General features: G+C 36.8%; 1 protein-coding gene across 3 annotated transcripts in view; it reads left to right on the forward strand.

Annotated features, from left to right (window-relative positions):
• Mdga2 (MAM domain containing glycosylphosphatidylinositol anchor 2) overlaps nucleotides 1-25,149 on the forward strand; it is a 793,868-nt gene that overhangs the window by 740,993 nt on the left and 27,726 nt on the right. For 2 of the 3 annotated variants that reach the window (XM_042260511.2, XM_076550568.1), the window contains exons 11-14: nucleotides 12,403-12,580; nucleotides 13,864-13,884; nucleotides 20,030-20,185; nucleotides 20,621-20,779. In XM_042260511.2, coding sequence (XP_042116445.1) covers nucleotides 12,403-12,580; nucleotides 13,864-13,884; nucleotides 20,030-20,185; nucleotides 20,621-20,779 — 514 coding nt within the window. The remainder of the gene's footprint in view (nucleotides 1-12,402; nucleotides 12,581-13,863; nucleotides 13,885-20,029; nucleotides 20,186-20,620; nucleotides 20,780-25,149) is intronic. The other variant, XM_076550567.1, reaches the window with a different exon arrangement.

Below are 25,149 nucleotides of genomic sequence, written 5' to 3' on the forward strand. Positions count from 1 at the left end.
TTGAATAACTTACTTAAAACATATAGAGAGTATTCATTAATATTGGCCATTATTATAAATAATTTTGAAAATTGGTAATCATCACAAATTTGAAAAAATAAGTAAGCTGGATAGCAATAATGATTCATAAGAAACAAAAAGTCATTTAAACATCTGCCCTGGATACTGTCTATGAATGTTGAAGCCATGGGCAGCATTTTCAAGGTGAAACTATACACCCATGAGCACTAACCCTAGCTAGGACTTAACATGGTGATCCTCTTACACATGTAAAGCAAATACTTGTTCTTCACAGAGTAATTAAAGGAAGTGACTCTAGTCCTTCACATACCAGAGAGACTTAAATATCAGTTTAATCCTAACTAAAACGTTGAAATTATCAAAACATAAATGTGAAACTATTCTTTTTTAATGAATAGCTGAGGTGCTTAACTTTAACAACTCCTCCAGGTTGAAGTGGATGGCTGGCTCCAGTTTAGGCTGACAAAGACCTTCACCTGTGGATGCAATGACATCACGAAAGTAATAAGACCTCTGTTGCTTCCCAACTAGACAGGAAGCAAGTTTTCCTTCCACTGTAGTTTTCCAGAAGCCACTAAGAAGGCTGATTTTTATTGTTATGCACAGTCTCTTGCTTGCAGTGATTTTGCTTTAACAGATGGACATCATAAATACCTGGTTGAGGGTATGTCAGTCACACACAAATTCTTTCCCAAGGCAGTGTGAAGTTCCCTGTCACTTAGTGATTTATGTCAGAGTTGTGAGCACAAACTGGACACAGCCAGAGCACACATTCACAGGTGCTCCTAAAAAAATTTCAAAGCAGATACTGACTTTACTTGAACTGTCCGATATCACAAAATCTAGAATATTTTGTAATGCTTAGCCTCTTGGAGATGGATTTACAATCTTAGTTTCTTATTCACGCACTCTGTATAATTGTCATGGGATATGTGAAAAGGGAGCATCTTGGTCAGGAAAACCTGTAAAGTAGGCACATAATATGCAGTGATAGGAAATGAAGACCAAGGATTCAAATTAAGAGTGTAATGTTGGAATTAGGCAATACTGACTTCTCCAGATAACGGACTCAAAAACTGGATGGCCTAGAAAGGTCTATTAGTATTTTAGTTTCCTCAGTTGAGAAGTAAGAATCATGATAGCAACTGAAGTACACTTTCAGAAAAGAATTAATTAAACAACTTAACATTTTCAGTAATTTAGTGCTAGTGAAGCCTCAAAAATGTTGCTAGCTGTTATTTTTGCATTTCTTCGTGAAATTACTGAACTCTAGAATTCTCAACTATCATTCCCAAACTGCAAATCCATACATTGCGAAAGATGATGCAAAATACAGCATAGACCAACGTTCTTGATGTGTGACTGAAAGAGAAGAATGTTGCCTCCTAGGCACCTGGGAAGTTGGGTCTACAGTAAATTTGAAGGGGGCCTGGCTTAAAACTGTTTGCCTGCAGTCACACAAGAGCAGGAGAAAACTCACTTTCTGATTAAGTTCTTCATTGTCGTGCAAATAACATGGCAGATGTCACGTCTCTCCCCAGAAATTCAGTCACAGGTACAGACTGGAAGCCCTGATTTATGATGATCTGCCTGCATTTTTTTTAACTTCTCTGTGAGGTAAAAGTAATAGTCACTCCACAACAATCCCATTTTGAAGTTTCACATTTTCCAGAGCTCATGGTGTGCTGCATGAAACTCTCCGGATGCTGCTAGACAGCAGAGAGCAGCCCTTTCTCAGCCATGTGGCCCCAAACAGAGACACAGATGCTCAGGAAGGTCCTGGTATGCTATTGCTGAGCTAGGGTGGGCATCTTCTACACACTATGCTTCCAATCAGAATGTTACTGTGGTTGGTTTGTGAGGACCCATTTTAGTTTGCTGCTCAGCTTGGCCTGCAGCTCTTAATCTTTATAGTCCTGCCTCCTTCATAGAGCTGAGATTATAGCGTGTGCCACAACACCCTCCCATGCCGTGTGTTTAAACTGTTATTCCACATACTTAAAAAAATCATTAATATAACTCATCACTAAAATTACAATCTATTGTGTGAAACAAAACATACGAATAACTTAAATGGATTTGTAAATTAATTTTTGGAAGAAGTCACCTCAAAAGTTTCCTAAAATAAATGCTAGCAATTATAGTTCAAACATTACAAAGGACATGAGAGAGTGGCCCAAAGAGCCAAGAAGACCTTGAACCAAAATTTGTTGAGTATAACATAGGCTATATATCTTCTAAGATATCTTTTATTTTTCTCAATTCTATTAATGTTGTTATTCAGAAATTTTTATATGGAGAAACAATAATCTATAAACTATAATGAAGTGGGTTAAATATAATATGAATGTAATTTAAGAATAATTAAACAGCTACCACATTGATTTAGGTTAAATTAACTAATCATTGAGATACAAAGGATACACCCTACTTCATAAAATTCAATCCATAGATGTTGATGTGTTTCAATTATTCTGAGCAACTTCTCTTATCTTTTAGCTATCCTCTGGTGACTATGAACTAATGTAAAATCTGTAGGTGAGCATTCAAGAATGTTAAGAGCTTGCCTTGTTGCTAGCCCTGCAGTGAGGCTTTTGCTGTGGTAGATGTACTGGCTTTGTTCAGGCTTTCAAAGCTTTTGTTGTTCAAAGGGATGCTCTGATTTTGTTTGCATTTTCCTAGTGCTACACTTTTAACTCTGTCACATCAGCTTTAATCTAGGTTGAAAGTTTTGAGTTATATATAGTCTTCCTTTCCATTGATCTGTTTCCTCCCTCCCTGCCTGCCTTCCTCCCTCCTTCCCTCTCTCCTTCTTTCCCTCTCCCCCTTCCTTCCTTTTTATCTTATTTTTATTATCTCTGAAGAAGGACATTTCACTGGTTGTTACAGAAGACTTTTCTGAATGGGTAATTCATAGTCCTCCCCATCCAACTAAAAACATTCTTGAAGATACTTTGTGAGGTCTTTCTTTTATATGCTAGAATGTTTCCCAGACTCTACCTGCACAAATAACTTAACATCCCTCCACACCACCAGACAGCAATCTCTTGCTCAGAGAAACCCAGGAGGAAAACACACTGCCTGCCAGGAAGAGTGAAGCCATGGGCCTGCCCAGTACAGTCTTCGTCTAAGGCTTGCCACAGTTTCTTCTTTTATTTCATAATCAAGTAACTACTGCTGAAAAGAAACATAAAGGAATGAATGAGAGAGTGATTTTTTTAGGAGAATGAAGAGAATGATTTTTAGAATATTCAAATGCAGGTTCACAGCCACTCACCACACAGGTTAAAGCATCATTTTGCTGGAATGCAGAAAAGGCTCAGTGGTTAAGAAACATTTTTCTTGCAAAAGACTGAGTTCAGATCCCACCACCCATGTCGGGGTAGCTCACAACCACCTGTAACATCAGCTCCAAGGTATCCAACATCTCTTGGCCTCCACAAGTGCACTCTCATTCACACACACATATAAATAAAGCTTTAAAAGCTTTTTGAAATTATATCTAGCTGTTGAGAACTTTAAATATTAATAGGTATATGTTTCATTCTAGTAATTCCCTTCAACCTGTGCTTTTCATTAAGGCCTCAGCATGAAAAAGTGAGGCTCAATGTCCATGAATGAGAACAAAGCAATAAACACATGTGGAATTTTAACAGACTTTTTTTTAGATCCATGTGAAACAACAGCCTTGGAAGCCTAGTCATTAAATCCAAAGGAGCCTGTGCTGGAGGGAATGTGCAGAAGGTGTGATCAAGAGAGCAAAATGTTGAGTTGCTTTACATCAGAAATAAAATGCGATGAGAAAAAATGCCCAGTGCAAGCATGGTACTCCCAGACATGGTAAAGCAATAGTTTAATACAAAGGAGAAGAGCGGCAGGTAGATCAGGGAAGGTGCGGCACTCTTCCTAGCATCTCCCAAAGGAGGTGAGGTCTTGCACAGAAGCTCTGGATCCTGCATGGGGAAGAGATCCTTACTTGCATAATAGAGCAGATAGAGGCAGATTTGGTTTGGGGGGGGCATGGTGCCTGGCATCTCCTGCCTCACCAGTACTTGAGATGCTGACAGAATATACAAAATGCCTCAAAGATGGCTAACATGCTTCTTAAACGCACAGTGCCTGTGGGTTGTCTAAGAAATCCATTGATTAATAAATTGTTTAACAAGGGGCAAGTCCAATTACATAAAGAATGGATCCTGACTGCTAAAATAGGAGAAGAAAGTGCAGATGAAGTGGAGTAAGTCTTGGAGCAATGTGTCTCAACCTGTGAGTCATGACCCTCTTGGGAGTCACATATCACATAACCTGCATCTCAAATATCTACATTACCATTCATAACAGTAGCAAAATTAGAGTTATGAAGTAGCAACAAAACAATTTTATGGTTGGGGGTCACTGCAAGATGAGGGACTGTGTTAAAGGTCACAGCATTAGGAAGATTGAGAACCACTCTCTTGGAGACTAACAGTGGGAAAGTAGGAATAACATTAAGACAGGCTTTCTGCTACCTCCACTCCTGTCTCATTTTATGTACAGCCATGGAGGACTCAGTCCTCAGCACAACTGAGTACATACCTGGAGTTTATTGATTCCACATCTTAAATCTGCTAAGTTTAACTTGATATGTCAGGAATTAATTACATCTTATCAGCAATGGAGTAAAAATTAGTTTTCGAAACGTAAGAATATTCCTGTTTAAGGAGGAGCCATTTGCTACAGAATCTATACTTCCTCTAACTGCCTCTGAGCATAACTTTCTACTACTCCTCAATTTCATATGTGATATTATTCTGAATATCAAACTGGTACCAGAAATTCCAGGTATTATACACGTATAAGGTAGATAATTTCAATAGCCAGAAAATTATGTTTATGTTTTCTTCAAGTAGTGGAAGGGACTAGTTAGGTATTGAAGCATAGAAAGTGTTAACATCACTTACTAGTTTGTGTCTGCTAAGGTGACTTATTTACACTACAGCAGTATGACACCTTTGAATTCTGACATAAATATGGATCCCTTGTGCTTTCCAAACTGCATTTTTATCTTTTTATCATTGCAGTCTGATGCCTATTGAAAGCCATAGATAGTACCAACCTGGCCATGACCTATTAAGTTTATGACAATGGAAATGCTGCAGGCAGTGGTAGGTGTTGCCCTCACACCTCAGAAGATGACAGAAATTTTAATCAGCAAATTTTGATGCTTTCTATTGAGGGGCTAGGAATGAATAAGTCCATCCAAATGAAGTTGACTTTCACAGAATGCTCCTTAACCCTAATATAGAAATAATAGTCAAGGTTCAAAAGGATGTGACAAACAAAAATAAACATAAACCTCTATGTATTACTTGGAGAAGGTCCTGCCAGCAATAAGGGGGATGAGATTATGAGCAATATTTGGCATGGAACTTATTTCCAAAAGTTTATGAGAAGTAACGCTTAGTAAGAACAGTTCCTACAAAACCTTTTCCTCTACAAGAGGCAGCTAAAACAACAGTGCACCTGAGATCCACGACATGCATCTTTTATTTGGGAGTATAAAAAAATGTGATATATATACATCTTAGATTTTTTTAACTATGGTGAGTAATTTTTTTAATTTTCATAAGAAAAATGGATACAACTCAAGATCATTGTATTAAGTGAAATAAACCAGTCTCATGAAAACAAATGTTGCGTCTTTTCTCTCATATGTAGAAACTGGGTGGAGGTATGAAATTAAAAGTGGGAAAACCAAGGATATACAAGGGAAAGAAGTATAGGAGGATGAAATAGGGCGGATAGGAAAAAGCGACAAGGTGGATTAATATAACCAAAGCATATGGCTGGATAGAAACACCATAATGGAGTCACTAACTCTGTATCATCAGTATATGCTTATAATGGAAAAGCAAATGATTTGCAGCCATGAAAGCTCATCTTTTAGACTTTTTCTGTGAATAATCCTAAGAATGTTTTAGTTAGACTCCGTAATGTCCATATTTTTAAAGCCAGCTATTATATTCCCTTACAGAATGACTGGTGAATACAAAGAGTAGTTCCCATGGGAGGGAGTGTCAGTCTCTCTCTCTCTCTCAGCTCGCCACATTAACACAAGAGGAATGATGGTGTGTATGTGCCCTTTTAGCTCTTCCTCACCCAGTCCTTTCAGTGGAGTTCATAAGAGTGCTTATAGATGTGCACTATCCAAATGGAATGAGAAAAAGATGGCCGCATAATTTCATTTCCCACTTTCAATTTTAAGTCAGTTGCAGAATTTTTACTTATTTACTTAAAATATCTAATTTTGTTCCTTTGAAAATTAAAGGAAGAATTCAACATGTTTTCTTTTTCCTCCTGAGAGAGACCTTTTCAGCAATAGTTATTTAATAATCCCATGTGGTAAAATGTAAATAAATAAATAGACGGCAATCCATAGTTTTTAATAAAAAGCCACATCATGAGGACTTTGGGTTATCAGCTAGCTCTAAGTTATATGAAAGGAACATATCTGTTACGAAAAGGAAAATGGGTTTTTAAATCAACATGAAAAATTTTAACACTTGAGTTCCTCAGCACACAGGAGGGATGAATTGGAGGAGATGTTTCTGTTTTTATGGTGTGGATCCCTTGTTTCCAAGTGCTTGGGGGTTTCTTCCTCAAGAAGTGGGTATAATTGTGCATTCATGTGTTTTTGAAAACTATGCTTTCAGTTTCCCATTCATATATTTTGCATAGCTAGCTGATACTCAATACAAAGTATTAGCTGCTTATGCTTTCAACTACTGAAATGTATGTTTTCATCACAGCTTTAAAATAAAGTTTTGGAACCAAAGGCATTCTTTTTAAATAGACATGTGAGGTTATATACTTTGTAATTTGTCACAACATCAACATAGCTGATCTAACTGAAATACTTGAACAGAACCTTTATTTTATCAACATAATACCTACTATTCCTGCCTCTGGTTGTGCTACAAATAGGGATTGTATTAAGCTTACATGTCCAGAAAACTGTATCTTGATTCAGCTATGACCATATTTGCCTTTATACATTTAACTGGAAGAGTTAAGTTGATTTCATCTACCTTTTGAAATAATTACACTTTTGCATTAAGCTCCTCCTTATAATTTTAAATTTAAACTTATAATTTAAAGATAGGAGAATTGTTATTTACATTAACTTACTTTGAAAAAAATTGGCCTCCAGAGATATTTTTACAGATAACCTACAATTTTATTTTTATACTTTCTTTACTTATGGTTATACCATTTTTCTATGTTTCCTATGTTATGAATATCCTTGTCACTGAGTATAAGAATTCACCTGTTAAAGCTGTAACATTTTTTAATGCCACACAAACTTGGAACAGTTTACAGATCCAGCAGAGCTGTATGCTTGCAAGACAGATTTTTATAGACATGTGTTTCTGCATGTCTTTTGTGGACAGACACACTTTGTCATTTTATTATAGCCATATTTTTTTCAAGTTCATTTGCACAGCAAACTTCCTCAGAGAATAGTTTCACTTTCTGGAGTTCAGGGAAGATTTGATGTCCACTATAGTAAAGATATAAATATGTTGGATAGGTTTGGTTGCTGTCTGTTATACGACATAAGGATTTTAAAACTCAGGGTCCTTAGACATACCAAAGCATATGTGCCATCAACCTGGTGATTTGTTATCCCATAAGTTATGGAACTAAGAAGAACCAAGGCTATCAGGTAGCTTATCATGGATGTCTACTGTGTCATAAATCCTATACAGAGTCAACGTTTCCTGGCCTCCTGTGTGAATCCACAACACCTTTACAGTCTGATTTGTTTGTGAGGTGGAGTTACACTCACATCCATTCCTTACACATAGGTTCTAACATCCTTTAAGTTTCGTATTGTTTTATAGCTGCACCAAACTTTAATACTGTGACTTTTTAAAATATTTCAGTCTATCTGATTATGTGAAATAATGTGGATTTAATTTCTATTTCATTGATTCATTGTGAGGCCTTAGCTTTCCCTAATTAATTAGTTTTATTGGAGTTTCTTCATCTGTGAAATACCTATTATCTGAGTCATTTTGCTACTGAATTCTATTTCTTGTTTACTTACAGGAATTTTAATATATTCAGTTTATTCAAAGCTCAGGTTTATACATCCCTCTGTAATGGGGGATGTTAAGGAGAGCAGATATTTTTATTTAAATTTTTTTTCATTTTATATACCAACCCCAGTTCCCCTCCCTCCCCTTCTCCCTCTAACCTTTCCCCCATCCCACCCCCCATCCACTCCTCAGAGGGGGTAAAGGCACCCCTGGGGAGTCAACAAAGTCTGGCATACCAAGTTGAGGCAGGAACAAGGCCCTCCCCCCTGAGAACAGACTTCTTAAATCTGTGATTTTCTTAATTTTTTGAGAGTTTCATACAATGCATTTTGATCATCTTCACCCTTCCTGCTGCCACTGACTCCTTCCAAATTCACCCCTACCTCGAACTCCTCCCAATTTCTTGTCTTTTTTTGAATTAACCAACAAGATCCAGTTTGTCCTGGCCTTATATTAATGGGTGAGGCATTGACCTACCAGAGGCTACAACCTTAAAAAAAATCACCCTCCTTCCCTAGAAACTCTCAAATATCCATAGTTACTCTGCCAGTGGTGGGGATTGTAAACATCTCCACCATTCATATTGGAAGGTTGACTGCAATCCTATAGACCCTTGGGCAGGCAAACACAGGGCTGCTGTGAGTTGAAGAGTTCAGAGGTGTTGTTATTTCCAGAAGACGCTATTTCTTCTGATGCTCCCAGATCTATGGCTTTTACAATCTTCTGCAATAGGCTCAGAGCCTTGAGAAGGGGCGGGGCTTATAGATATCCTATATGGCTGAGCACTCTACTGACTATCATTATCTGTACAATGATCAATTGTGAGCTTCTGTTTTAAACATAGTCATATTTATCTCCTATATTTTGTCTTTTCTATTCCTATGTATTTATTTATTAAATTTAAATAAAACTACATCATTTTCCTCTTTTCCTTTCCTTTCTCCAACTCCTTCCATGTACCTCCTCCATTTAACGTCCTCAGATCCATGGCCTCTGGCCTATTTTTTTACGTGTGTGTGTGTGTGTGTGTGTGTGTGTGTGTGTGTGTGTGTAATATATACTTATATACTTCTAAGTATGCAAATATAGTCTGATCAGTATGTACAATAATACTTGTATGTATAGATTTTTCAGGACTAGCCATTTGGTAGTGTATATCCATTTGATGTGCTATTCTCTAGGGAAGATTGTTTCTCCCACTCCCAGAATTTCTTAGCTGTTTAGTTGTCTGTAGTTCTTTGTCTAGGATGGGACTCTGTGAAAGATCCCCCTCCATGTTAACACATTTATTTGTGTCATTGTCCTTTGGATCTTATTTAGGCAGCCATTGTGATGAGACCTCATGGGTGTAGTTTCCCTGACATTTCTAGGAGGTACAATCACACAACAGACCTCCAATTTTGTCTTTTAAGGTTAAGTGGTTGAATTTCTTGAGACTGACTTCTCTGTGTAATACTTAAATAAGGATCTTATATATGCTTTTATTCTGTACACATAATTCTTCGATAGCATATTCTCTTCTCTCTTCTGAATACAGCTCCAGTAATTACATATGAAATAGTCTCTTTTTAATTCCAGTATTTTGTTTGTGCTTTTTGAGACAAAATTAGTGAGAAACATGTACAATACACATATTAGAGATTGTCATTCTCAGAAATCTAACAGTAGAAATATAAGAACAATAGGAGTCCAAGTTTCAAGTTAGGATTAATCTACCTTTGGAGAACAAATCAGTATTTTTTTAAATCAATGTATTTATTTGTATTTTATGTACATCAGTGTTTTGTCCACATGTATGTCTGTGTGATGGTGTCAGATCCTCTGGAACAGGAGTCACAGACAGTTGTGAGCTGCCATGTGGGTTCTGGGAATTGAACCCAAGTCCTCTAGAAGAACAGCCAGTGCTCTTAATACCTGAGCCATCTCTCCAACCCCACAAATCAGTATTTATCTGAATGTATGTACACACACATATATGCACACCTATATAGTATATGGATAGAATATATACACAAATATTTGTATTTTTAAGGAATTCATACATATATGTGTACAGAAATGAGAGAGAGCATTACCATGTGAAAATTTGTAAATCCACCATCCACATTAGTAAGTGAAATTCTTATGTTGTACTCAGCTGCTCACCACCAAGGCAAACCTAAACTTTGATTCTTAATACTTTGAGACAAACAAAAATGAAAACTTAAGACCAGTGGAAACTAGGGAATTTTCTCCACCTTTATCTGAACTATCAAAGGATTTCACAGTCAAAGAGTGAATGGCTTTGTTTGATGCCCTTGGGAGCATGTCAGAACAAAGGTATGTCTCTAGAAAACTGTGTCTTTGCCTTTAGCCCCAAACATCCCCCAGCAGGAGAATTTTAAGTCACATGATCAGCACATAGATAAAAAAATATTAAGGGCATATATTACCACAAAAAAGAACGTATATAATATATTTTAGGTATGGACAGAAACAGAAAGTATTATAAATAAACTATGCCTATTACCTCTCATCTGTCTATCATCTATATTATTGGATTTAAGAAGAATAAAAAAATCCATGAGAATTGGATAAGCCAGCAAAATATGTTAAATAAACAAAACCCCAACTTGCAATGGTAAATAAATCCATGATTACCTATCAAGAACTCTAATGAATAAAATGCAATAATTTAATTAATAAAAATTTAAATTGTTAATAAAAATCAGTCACATGAATCAGAAATTAAGAAGAGATATTATTTGTATGAGAGAAAATCAAATATACATATAAAGGGAAGGAGAGAGAATCTGAGATATTGAAAGACCAGATGATTCTATATATATACAGATAAGCCCGCATTCTCAATTACTACATGCTTCCTTGTTTCTGTTTGTGACTAGATAAGACTCAATATTCTTTTCTTATTTTCAATTCCAAAATAAACAGTTGGAATAAATGAACATTACTAATAAAGCATCTTATGGATTTATGTTCAATTTCATTCATAGTTCTTGTTTCTAGCCAATTAATAGCTTCTCTATAAATAAATGTAGAAATGTGTTCAGTGTTTTTATGTATAAAAGAAAAGTATTCTTCTTCATTTAGCAGACTTCCTCATGTTGAACAACTCTGGACTATTGAGGGACAAACCAAATGGGAAGTCGTGTGACAGGAACTAATGAATTTGTTCCGTGTATGAACAGCTTTCCTTTCTCAACTGCTCTACTGGGTTATTTTTAATTTTTAAAAATTTTAACAGAATGGAATCACTAGAAGAGGCCTTTTTAAAATAAATCTCTGAAAGAGTCTTTACTAAGATCACATTTGGTTTGCTGGTAACTTATATTTCTGCTCTGTAAAATTGTCTGACCTAGGCTGGAGAATGTACTTCAGAGAGCACTTGCCATCCTGGGTGAGGCCCTGAGTTCAGTACCTAGTGCCCCCAAAAACTAATCATAAAATTATCTGAGCATTGTGTGTTCAGTGTAGAATGCTGTATAATACTCCTTCCTTTTTCAGCTTGCTACAGTGGTGTTTTAATCCCTTTTGCTCAACTGGAACAATTTATTTCAAAGTCATTGATATGTGTGTCCTCCCAAACCCAATGGCAGATACCTGATTTTATATTATTAACTACTAAACATTCTTATGAAACTACCCTCTGATTACTTAGAAACTAGATCCTTTCCACTGGCATTTACTGTATCACTCTGGATCCCCTTTAACTTTTTAATTTCATGTATAATTTTTGGAAACCATTTTATAGTTAGTTTTATTTCAGTCTTCATTATATCTCTGTTTTCAATGGACTTAAAAAACTAAGGAAATACTCTTCTCTGCATTATAACTCTCATACCTGCAATTCATCCTGGAAACTATTAGGTGTGCACTACCTATATTTGTTGATATGATAAAGAGGATTCAGTTGTTTAAGAATCTAATACACCATAAATAATTTATGTTATATGTAGTTCTATATACCCGTCTTCAAGCATCAAATGATGGTCTTTGTTTGAACGTTCCAACTCTCAATATAAAATGTTTCGTTAAAATCAATTTAGTCTATTTAATCAACCTCTAATAATTTCGCAAGAAACATCTGCAAAAGTCTTTACAAAATATATATATATATATATATATATATATATATAAAGTATATGTGTAAAATATAGATATACGGTATATGTATAAAAATATGAGATGTTTAATAAACTCCTAAAATGAAGTTTAAAAAACTTCCAGACTGCTTTTTGTTTTCTTAGAACAAAGCAAGTAACTTTAAATAAGGGTTATTATTCAATCATTTTGATTTCAGGCTGGACAGCAACGTTGGTGGGAACAGGAGATTAAAATAAATGGGAATATTCAAAAGGGAGAACTCATTACATATAACCTGACAGAACTAATTAAACCAGAGGCCTATGAAGTCCGACTGACTCCTCTCACTAAATTTGGTGAAGGAGATTCAACAATTCGTGTCATCAAATATACTGGTGAGTAGTTTTTTGGGTTTTTTTTTTTTGTTGTTGTTGTTTTTAAATTTCACAAGTATTTATTTGTGTAAGAAATTTTGTGGAATATTTATTTTAATACAGTTTCTCATATTAAGGTGACCCCAACCATAAAATTATTTTTTGGTGCTACTTCATAATTGTGATTTTGTTACTGTTATGAATCTTAATGTAAATATCTGATATGCAGATGCTCTTAGGCGACCCCTGTGAAAGGGTATTTGATCCCCTAAAAAGGTTGCAACCCACAGGTTGGGAACCACTAGTCTAAATGTTCTTGTGTAAGGGTGAACATGCTTATTCTACATGTTTGTGTGTTTTACTTTATTAGGAATTTGCAAGTTCAACAAGGTGACTAGCTAGACACTAGCAAAATGATTTAAAAAATGATAAAAACAGAATTTTCGCAAGTTATATTACCAGCCATTGTATTTCTAGGAAGAATCAGTGAGACTGCTACATCCAGATTAGAAATATTTCTTTTTACTTGTTAGTAAAACTTGAAATCTTTATTTTCCCCTTCAGTAGAAAGCAGATGTCATTTTTATGGAAGACATAATTGTTTTTTTCAAAGATTTTTTTTTGCTTGTTTTGTGCACAAAAAGTACTATGTATCATGTCCCTTAAGATATGGCAAATCTATGTTCTGAAATTTCTGTGTGTATGTGTGTATTTTAATTTAATTAAATGAAGTGGTATTGATGTATTTGTTTCAGACACATGACATGATTTGAGAATTTCATTATTTCTATATGACATATTGTTTTCAGTAAAACTTGATGTAACAGAAAATATAAATATAACCTCTGTTGAATAATTGCTTGCATTCTTAATTCATCTAGATTATAAATTATTTTACCAATGACTTCTCTTTGATTTCTGGGTTTGTTTAGCACTGGTTGAGGTATAAATGTTTAACAATGCCATTTCTTAGAAAATGAGCTACTCCCCTGTGACCTTTAACATTGATTTTTTGTGGTACTTTGATGTTCTTAATATAAGCTAAAAGTAAAATGCAGTCCATCCCATAGAACAAAATGGATTGTGGATATAATTATACACTGCCATTATTAGGTTTAGAAGAAACTATGGGATTCTGAGTAGACTAATTAAACTTTTGTTTATAAGTGACATCTAAGCCTTGCTAACATTTTCTTTCTTTCTTCTTCTCTTTCTTTCTTCCTCTCTTTCTTTCTTTCTCTCTTTCTTTCTCTCTTTCTTCCTTTCTCTCTTTCTTTCTTTCTTCCTTTCTTTCTTTCTTTCAGCACCTGTAAATCCTCATTTGAGTAAGTATATTATTTTCACTTAAAAATCATATTATATTACATAGTGAAGGAAAATGAACTACATATAAATATACAAAGATTAGGTAAAAACTGTTCTTACATGGTATAAAACAATGATTTTAAACCAGTAAAACTGGCATTGTGTATGCACTTCAAAGTTCAGAGGATATGGTTTTATCAGAGAATTAAAAATAAATAATTTAATACTGATAACAGATGCTTATACATTTAATAAATTAGGAAACATGAAGTCATTTTCCCAAACTGGTTCCTATTCACTTATCTGCAACCAACTGTGAGATTCATTTCATTTTTTGTGAGATGCCCCTGTGTGTTTCCTTTTGCTGTCTTGTTCCTTTGATTTGCTGTCTTTTCCTCATAAAGACTAAGGTTACTTATTAAATCCATTTCCTGTAGCAATAATTATTGTTGTTAGTGCATGTGTACGCATAATGTGTGTACATGGTGTGTGTTGTGGGGTACAAGTGTTCCAGTTTGCATCTAGGGAGGTCAGAGAACAACTTGCCATAGTGAATTATCTACTTCTACCATGGTATCATGGGTTTAATTCAGGTCACCATACATATGCTGCAAGTGCTTTTACTCAATGAACCATCACATCAACCCTTGACTATTTATTAAGTTTGTATTTGAGTCTTTCCCTATACGTGATATTATTTTACTTTAACATAGTTATTTATTAAAGACAGTGTTTCACTATATAGTCTAGAGTAAACTAGAACATAGACTCATATTCATATCATCCTCACCACCTGAGTACAGGTATTTCAAACAATGCATCACCATATCTGGACACAAATCAATAAATTTATGTACATTTAACTTTAGTATATTTGATTTGGTTTTGATCTTGAATTCTGAATTTTTGCTTTACATTAAATTTTATAAATACACGATGAATATTAGTGTGTATAACCTAAAAATTAGTGCCACACATAAAAACATCCCATATTCATTACCTAGTAGAAGCAATTTGGGGGGAGCAGGACTCATATTTTCTCATGCTATAATAAGGATATTGTCGGTTATGGCAGGAAGGCATGGCTCTGGGATCTGAAGTCAGGAAAGAAATATATGAATGCTGATGTCTGTCTAGTTCTCCCCTTTTCCCTTTTCAGTCATAACCCAAGCCCATGAGGTGGTACTACCCATATTCAGAGTGGATATTCTCTCCTCCATTAAACCTCTATTTAAAAACCTAAGAGAAAATACCAAGATGTGTTCCTAGGTGGTTCTAAATCTAGTCACGTAGGCAATGACAATTAGCCATCATATGTCTCTGTCTCTGCAAACCATTTTGAAATAAGAAGAGGATTTACCATGAAAACCTAATCACAATATCAGTCCTTAAGAACACTTTATTTTTCAGTGTAAAGCTAGATTTTTGCAGATTTTAAGGCACTGCAGAAAGAAAATCAGTTGATACATGTAGGTTATGGAGTTCCAGGCTTCTTATTTATGATTTGTTAAATTAGTTCTTCACCATATTTGAATAGATTTGGGGAAATACATTAAAATGTTGGAGATCATGTAATGCAGAATATTTAAATTTTCTTTGCATATCTTTGTCTTACTTACATTTCTTTTGCTACAAAAGAGACACCAGGTCCAAGGCAACAGATAAAAAGAAACATTTAATTTAGATTCATGGTTCCAGAGGGTCATAGGGTCTATAACTATCAGGCAGGTAACATGGCAGCAGGCAGGAGCAGTAGCTGAAAGCTTACATCTGATCTATAAGCATGAGGTGCAGGGGCGTGGCGCACACACTGGAATGAAGCCTCAAAGCCCACCCCCAGTAACATACCTCCTCCAACAAGGCGACACTGCCTAATCCTCCTCAAACAGTTCCACCAACTGAGGATTAAACATTCAAACATATCAAGCTATGTTGGCCATTCTCATTCAAACCATCAGTTTGAGAAAATCATGTTATAATCAGAAAGCTATAAAAAATTTGAAGATGTAGTGAACTATTACTTTTCTGTCTTTGAAAAATTCCTATACTTTTTTCATAGTTGTGAGACCTTTTAATATCCAATATTACAGTGACTTTTGCTGTTTATGTAGTTCAGTGAATGTGCATTATCTTCCATATATTCTTTATTGAATAAACTTTATATGAACAATCTTCTTTTCATATATGTGTAATTATCCAACTTAAAGTGATAGAATAATAATAAAATTATTTTATACTGTTAAAACATCACTTTACTATACCTTTAATCCCAGCATTCGGGAGTCAGAGGCATGCAGGTCTCTGAGTTCGAGACCAGCCTGGTCTACAGAGCAAATTCTAGGACAGCCAGAGCCACACAAAGAGAAACCCTGTCTTGAAACACCCCCCACCCCACCCCCCGCCGCCGCCCCTGGCCCAAAAAAAAAAATTCACTTTACTTATTTTTTTAAAAAGGTTTTCACCAGATCTTTTTTTAAAAAAATGTGTTTATTTGATATGTATGAGTGTTTCACCTGGATGTGTATCTGTGTACCATGTATGTGCCGTTTCGTCAGAGGACAAAAGACAGCATTAGGCTCCCTGGGACTGGAGTTTCAGATGGTTGTGAGCCACCATGTGCGATCTGGGAACCAAACTTGATCCCCTGGAAAAGCAACCAGTAATCTTGACTGCTTAGCCATCTCTCCAGCCCCATTGTATTTCATTTTAAATAACACAGAGCATAAGTTTTTGCAAGAATTCTGAAATACATCTTTCCATTTGTTCTTTTTTTGACATTTTATTTTATTTTACAATACTATTCAGTTCTACATAACAGCCACAGATTCCCTTATTCTCCCCCTTCCTGCCTCCCTCCCCATCCCCCCAGTCCAACCCTCATTCCCACCACCTCCAGATCAAGGCCTCCCCCGAGGACTGAGATCTACCTGATAGACTCAGTCCAGGCAGGTCCAGTCCCCTCCTCCCAGATTGAGCCAAGCGTCCCTGCATAAGTCCCAGGTTTCAAACAGCCAATTCATGCAACGAGTCCAGGACCTGGTACCACTGCCTAGATGTCTCCCAAACAGATCAAGCCAATCAACTGTCTCACCTATTCAGAGGGCCTGATCCAGTTGGGGGCCCCTCAGCCTTTGGTTCATAGTTCATTTGTTTCCATTCGTTTGGCTATTTGTCCCTGTGCTTTATCCAACCTTGGTTTCAACAAATCTCTATCATATGAACCCTCCTCTTTCTCGATAATTAGACTTCCGGCGCTCCACCCGGGGCCTAGTCGTGGATGTCTGCATCCAGATTCCTCAGTCCTTGGATGGGGTTTCTGGCACAACTGTTAGGGTGTTGGCCATCCCATCACCAGAGTAGGTCAGTCCGGGCTGTCTCTCGGCCATTGCCAGCAGTCTTTTGTGGGGGTATCTTTGTGAATTGTTCAAAAGTAAAATATGACACTAAACAACTGAAGACCTAATAAACAGTCTCCTTTGGGATCAAAACTCTCAAGTAAAGGAACTATGCATTGTTCCTAAAAGACAGCAGGAGAAAGTAGTATGTATATTGCCACCATACAGTCACAAATGTTATATTTTTTTTTACTGATAGCATCCTAAGATCCTGTCTTCTTTCGTATAAAATCAGTACCAGAAATATGTGCCTGAAAGACGTGGTGTTGGGCTGGAGAAATGGTCTGTTGGTTAAGACCATTTACTGCTCGGCCAAAGGAGCTGAGTTCAGTTCCCTGTCCCTTTATCAGGTAGTTCACTACTGCCTCTGACTCCAGCTCTTCTGGTTCCATGAGCACCCACACATTGAAGGTACCCACACACAGACAGGCACACCCACACACACTTACATAAATAAAAATAGTTTTTGAATAAAATATTTTATGTAGACTATTGTCTTTCTAGAACATATCCATCTAGACAGACTATAAATAAATATACAGATACACAGTAACTATTTAATCCAACAAAGGCATACTAAACGTAAGGAAAAAGGCTTCACTTAACTCGTTAGGTATATGATCCCAACCAAGTTCCCCTTTCCTGCAGATACCTAATGGGTCTACCCCTTTGCGAGGGTGCTAGGGACTCCAGTGGGAGAGTCTTTAGATGTTTTTCTCTGTGAACTTCAGCGAAGCTGGGGTGTGTGCGGACTTTATTTTTAACAAGGAAAGCTGACTGAACTAAAGTTTCCTCATTTGTGAACTCATGGTGAAGAGTCCTCAGATTTTACAGAGTCCTTACTTTGTTGAATGGAAGAACATGCACCACATTTAATCTTTTCTCCATTGGTGCACCCAGCTTGTGTTTCTGATGGAACACACCAGCTCATCTGTGTATACACTTTTTGAAGCAGGGTATGTCCCGGTAAGAAAATCTTCTATTATAAAATCACAAGCACACATATTTAACAGCAAGTTGAAAAAGTCTCTCTCTCTCTGAGCTCAGGTTGTTTCTGAACTCAGCATATGGCAGGCATCAAAACCTCCCAGTCCTTCCTCAGGCTCTTCGTAGAGTTATTGTATAAAATTCACCTCCAGTGGATTTCACACATCTGGCGAACCACGTTCAACTCAAGCATGAGTGATGACCGCTTCAAAAGCAATTTACTGTCGCCTGCCCCAAGCGAACGTACGGCTTCGCAGATGTGTGTGTGTAGAAGAGCAGAGCTAGAGGACAGGACATAAAAAATTACACGCTCAAGGTGCGCATGTTTAAAAGGCCACCAGGTGAACTCAGAAGTCTCATTTTCTTTACTTCTGTTTCTTAAGACAAGGTCTTCTCTATAGTAAAGTCTGCCCTGGGATTTACTGTGCGCTTGAAAGCCATGGCAGTTCTCTTACCACAGCTCCTGGGCGCTGGGATTATGAGTTTGTGCCACCACTTCCATGTTAGAAGCTTTTATTTCCTAATTGACACTTCCGCCTCAACGGTTCCAATGTATTAAAAAAAAAAAAAAGTTAGGAAAATTCTCCAGCCATAAGTCAAAAACAAGTGAATTGTTTTATTATTTTGAGTTATCTGGTTGCTTCTAAACAAAAGATTTGGGCCTTAATTGTGTAGTAAGATACTGGTTTAACGTAAAAGAAGATTTTATTCTCTTTTTTCTTTATTTTATTTTATAATTTAATTTTGCATATCAGCCATGGATTCCCTTGCTCTCCCACCTCTCCCCCCCACTCCCCACCCCCACCCCCTGCCTTCCCCCCAGCCCACCCCATTCCCATCTCCTCCAGGGCAAAGACTCCCCTGAGGATTGAATTCAACCTGGTAGATTCAGTCCAGACAGGTCCAGTCCCCTCCTCCCCAGCTGAGCCAAGTGTCCCTGTATAAGCCCCAGGTTCTAAACAGCCAGCTCATGCACTGAGAACAGGTCCTGGTCCCACTGCCTGGATGCCTCCCAAACAGATCAAGCTAATCAACTGTCTCACTTATCCAGAGGGCCTGACCCAGTTGGGGGCTCCTCAGCTATTGATTCATAGTTCATGTGTTTCCATTCATTTGGCTATTTGTCCCTGTGCTTTTTCCAATCTTGGTCTCAACAATTCTCGCTCATACAAACCCTCTCCTCTTTCTCACCAATTGGACTCCCGGAGCTCCACCCAGTGCCTAGCCGTGGATCTCTGCATCCAGTTCCCTCAGTCCTTAGATGGGGTTTCTGGCACGACTATTAGGGTGTTTGGCCATCCCATCACCAGAGTAGTTCATTTTGGGCTGCCTCTCGACCATTGCTAGTAGTCTATTGTGGGGGTATCTTTGTGGATTTCTGTGGATCTCTCTAGCACTTTCCTTCTTCCTATTCTCATGTCTTCATTTATCATGGTCTCTTATTCCTTGTTTTCCCTCTCTGTTCTGAAATATGAAAGAGAAAAGCAGAAGGGGATTGATGGATACACAGGGAGAGGGAGAGAGATGATCAAAGGGCATTGTATGTACGTATGGAAATGTCAGAATACAGCCAATTACTTTGTAAAATTAAAATAAGCTAATGAAATCATTACTCTTTTTCACCAGAATTATAATAGCTTTGTATTTAGTGATAATGGCCATTAAGGTTTTTGATGTCATGACTGCACTGTTATTACATTGTAATATTGAAATTTTTCCTCATAAAACAATACAATGCTCGATCTAATTAATATTTATTATGTTAATTAAAATGTGTTAACAGGGGAATTTCACTGTGGATTTGAAGATGGTAATATTTGTCTATTCACCCAAGATGACACTGATAATTTCGACTGGACCAAACAAAGTACTGCAACAAGAAATACAAAATACACCCCTAACACAGGGCCCAATGCAGATCGCAGTGGCTCCAAAGAAGGTAGGAGGGTTTGCAGAGCAGTGCACACAGCAGCTGGATAGCTGGGAATGTTCTCAACAGGAAGTGCAAGGTGGCAGTGAGTTATGTATTTGAGAATCAAAGGGTAAAACACTGTATTTTATGCATACTATCAGCAATTCAGATATTTCCAAAGCTTGTGGTCATTGATGTTTTCTCACACCACAGTGATAAATATAGCTGAGAGATCAGTGTGTCATTATTTATTTTTGTGCTAATTCATCTCTAAAATGATCACTTCTCTCAGTTCTTTATGTCATTTTTTCCCTGTTAAAGTTGTGATTATTTGTATATAGTCACAAAGGTTTTATAAATGAGATTTAAACCACATTATCAACTTTTACTTTGAATCCAAACAATAACATTTTATGTTTCCTCATAAGAATGTACTTCAACACTTACCTCTCCTACTTTCAGGTTTTTATATGTATATTGAGACATCTCGACCCAGACTAGAAGGCGAAAAAGCTCGACTTCTCAGTCCTGTATTCAGCATAGCTCCCAAAAACCCATATGGACCTACAAACACTGCTTATTGTTTCAGTTTCTTCTACCACATGTATGGGCAACATATAGGTAAGATAACAGAATGTTCTATTTTCTGTTTACTAATCCTAATAAAGTTTTTCACACACTGCATGAAGACAGTTTTAGTCAGAGAATGTTGTAATTTAGTTTTATATGACTTGCCTACAAATTGCTAGGTAAGACACCACAGATGTCCTCCTGTCATACGATTCTAAAACTCAGACAAGAGTTTGCAGACTCCGAGCATCATTGCTTCTTCGGATCCCAAGTCTGGCAGCCCATCAATAGAGTATACTTTTTATGCATGCTTCTGTGAAACTGGCATGACATAATTCAGGCTTTGTTTCTTTCCTAAGATTGAATAATGACTTGATGTATATTAATGATGATGAAAAGAAATACTGTCATATGAACAAGTCCTTTTAGCATCATCCACATACTAATAATAGTGTTAAGATTGGCTTTATGTAGATGCAATACACTAACTAGAATTTAAGAACATTGGGGCCTTGAAGGGAATACAAAACTGAAGGCATCTATATATCTTTGGATACATCTCACAGTAGTAATGAAACTTATCATGACTCATGATGCAAGTCTTCTGAAAAGAGTACCATGTAGCTACAAGTGGACTTCACACACCTCAATGGGAGCAAATATTGTCCAAGTTTCCAGTTTTTGTGTGAAATGCTGAAGTCCAGAAGTCTGGTCATCATATTTATAAAAGATTAGCCATTAGACAGTACAGTTAATACAAAAGCCTGATCTACTGATCTGCATATGTTGGAAGTATATGACTTGAGATGATATAAACCTATGGATTTTATGTGAAAAACAGAAAACACTATATCTGCAGCCTATTGCTATATTAAATTGTGGTCCCATGTTTAAGACTATTGCTGTGGGTATCATATACTATACCAGAAGTACACATTTACCACCTCCCTAAACTAAGACACAGTCCAGAGGAATAGAGTATGTCTAGCCCCACAAGCTTGATCAAGGGTTTATACATCTTTATCAAAGTGAGAAATGAAATGATGCTTCTAAACAAAGGAAAATAGTTCCATTGTGAGTAGTTAGATAGAATTAACACACTGGTCAATTGTGAAAACTGGGATGACCTTACTCTCTTGATATGTACCAACAAAAACAATGTTAGCATGCATTTTTTGGTATAAACTACTAAACTTAGTCATAGTGTATATATACCAGCCATCATATCATTTAAGCTACTATCCTCACTGTAAAAGTAAGCATCATGGTCCATTGTTTATGGTGAAGAAAACTGAACCTCACGAGATTAGTGTGGGTGGATCTGTCATGCTGTTCACTCACTATCATGTCTGAACTGTACCAGTGTCCTTCACAGTACAGCAGCAAGTGACAAGCTTGGATAGATAACAAGTAAAGTGAAAAGTGCCCACAACCTGAAACACAACAGTCACAGGAGGAACTATGGCAGAAGTGCACAGTCACCTTAAGACTTCGCAGAAATCACTTTGTTCTTAGCTCCCAAATATGCAAAATGGGAACAATAATTCCTGTCTTAGAAAGCTCTAGTTTGGAAATATAAGACCATAATCACCATCTTCTCTGAGGTAACAATAGTCTCCTGTTCCTTCAGTACTCAAATAGCTCTGTTAGAGGGCACTTTGTGGTTATTTCTTTTAATTTTAACAGTGAACACATGGGCTTGTTAAGGTGATTATCCTCTTTCTCAGAAAAAGACACAGTTTTAATTACCATGCCCAACACACAGCTGATAGTGATGTCATAATTCAGCCTGGGAAGCTGGACCCAGGCACTGCTCTGCAGGAAGACTTACTGGAGGGTCATGAAAGTCAGGCTAAGTATGTGAGAGTCAGTTGGTAGTCACAGTGAGTTATCACAGACTCTACTGATGAAAAGCAGGAGGTTCTTGACTATGGAAGTAAATATTACAGGGATGACAGACGTCACTGGGGTACAGAACAGAGACAGGAAAAGTGCTGTGAGAGCCTTGGCATGGGTGGTCATGGTCTTCCTCTGTGTTAACTATGAAAGGAATGGTTCATTTCAAAATTCTTACTCCCCTCATTTATTGTCAGAGAAAATATTAATCATTGAATTAGCTCAGATATAATTTTTCTTTTCAGTTTATCATGTGTATTTTAATCACGATCATTTTTAAAATTTATTTTCAAAATTTCCTCTAGTCTTTCACAATTCATCTAGAAAGAGATAAAAAATCAAGTATGTAATTCTAAGACCAATATTATATATATATATATATATATATATATATATATATATATATATATTTAAGACACAAAATATATATGCACTTGTTATATGAGACCAGCACTTTTTTTATTTCTTTAAAATTGTCCATATATTTATGAGATGCTAATTACTTCTGACAAACATCTAACTCCTACTTCCTTCCCTTCACTCTTAGCAAATATCCCTCAGTGTTTCCACTGCTCTTATTGAGAGAACAGGCACAAAAATTGCTAAAAATCTAAGTAAATATATTTGTCTCAGGCTTTGTATTAAACTAGAGCCAGATGGACTATAAGCATGACTTATTTAACTATACTTTCTTTTATTGCATCTCACAGACACTGCATTATTTAGAAATGGAAAGTTTGGGCAACTCTGAATCCAGTTTGTGTTGATGTAAACACACAGTTCTCACCTCAAAGAGGAGAGATGGATTATTCTGGAACCAATATGAGTGGTCATGACCCAGGAGCACAGATTTAGATTTTCCCATATTCAGTGTTCCAAAGCACTGGTGAGTTTATAGCAAGACAACAAATCAAGGTTCTTTTAAAACATATTTGTAGCTGGGAGGTGGTCATGCACACCTTTAATTCCAGCACTCGGGAGGCAGAGGCAGGCAGGTCTCTGTGAGTTGAGGCCAGCCTGGTCTACAGAGTGAGATCTAGGACAGGCACCAAAAATACATGGAGAAACCCTGTCACAAAAAACAAAAATAAACAAAAAACATATTTGTAGAAATGCTAGCTGGTAGACTATAGCAAAGCAGGAAAGTCTCCGCTGTGGGCCTCAGATGCCATCTGACATCACTCTTGGCCCTTCAGTGGTTATAAACTAGGTTTTTGTTCATACATTCCAAGGGACTTATCTGATGGCTGTAAAGATATTAGGTCATGGACAGAGGAAGTGTCTATTAAGAGTAGTGTTAAAGCCACAGATAATTTTATCTGTTGACTTGCAACAACCCAAATTATCCACATCTTTGAGATTCTAATCAGTTAATCAGCCTTATAAAAGGTTCCGTGGAAGGCGTGTTTCTTTTCAGGAATGGTCTTCACATTTGTGAATGCTGTTGTCCTGTAGCAGGGATTCCCTCAGTCTTTCTGTTTGTGTTGTGTTTTGCCAATTGTCAAAATATTTGAAGTTTTTTTTTTTAACTGTTGTATCTGTTTTAAAGATCTATGGTTTATTGTCTTTGATGAAACTATGCTATTTGAAGTCATCAGAAACCATGCCCCCAATGATTATGCTCTGCCTGCTACCTCCTCAGGCTGTTCTTCCACATGTCCCTTTCATTCAGCTTCCTTAGGCCACGAGCCCAACTCATTGAATTTAGGCCAATCAATATCCCTAAAGTGGTCTGTAAATGTTCAAGTGAAAGATTCACGTGCCTCTTGCTTTTTACCAGAATTAGAGAGGAAGGCGTGAGAAGAGCTCAGGTAGGTTGCACACCAAGCTTGTTGAAGCAAACCCCTAGCAAGTTGTCAGTGCAAAGGAAAAAAGGCACCTGGAGACATCAAAAGTGCTGCTTCATGCGCTCACAAATGCCAAGTAAACAAGCCAAGCTTGGTGCTGATGTAAAGAAGCATTCAATAGTCTGTGAGATCAAACCAGGTATATCATTCTATTCGGTCAAAGACTAATACAAAATAAGACTGTAACTCTTTACAACCTGATAATGGCTGGGAACATGTAAGAAACTACAAAACTGATTTTGAAAGGACTTGACTCATGAGGTTTAAGGTAGGAAATTGTCCCCACCACACAATGACAAAAATCAGTTTAGTGTGAAACAAATGCTTGATGTAAAAACTGCAGCATGTTTTCCAGAGGATTTTTTTTTTTTAATGAGTGAGGAAGGTGAGTACATTAAATAGCAGACTTTCAAAGTACAGCACTCAGGGCTACACAGCATAAAGGACTTCCATAGCTAGAGAGGTTAATTCAAAGATCAGACTAACACCCATGTTAGGACTAAAGCATTAATACAGCTGGTGACTTCACACTGAAGCCAAGGTTCCCATACCATCCTGAGATTCCTAGGGACACTATGCATTTTAAATTTACTGTTCCTGTGTTCTGTAAATGGATGGGAAAAAAGGCTGATAGATAGCACATGTGTTTAGAAAATAGTTTATTGAAGTTTTTAAACT

This window comes from Peromyscus maniculatus, chromosome 14 (assembly GCF_049852395.1).
Source record: "Peromyscus maniculatus bairdii isolate BWxNUB_F1_BW_parent chromosome 14, HU_Pman_BW_mat_3.1, whole genome shotgun sequence".
Lineage (NCBI taxonomy): Eukaryota > Metazoa > Chordata > Mammalia > Rodentia > Cricetidae > Peromyscus > Peromyscus maniculatus.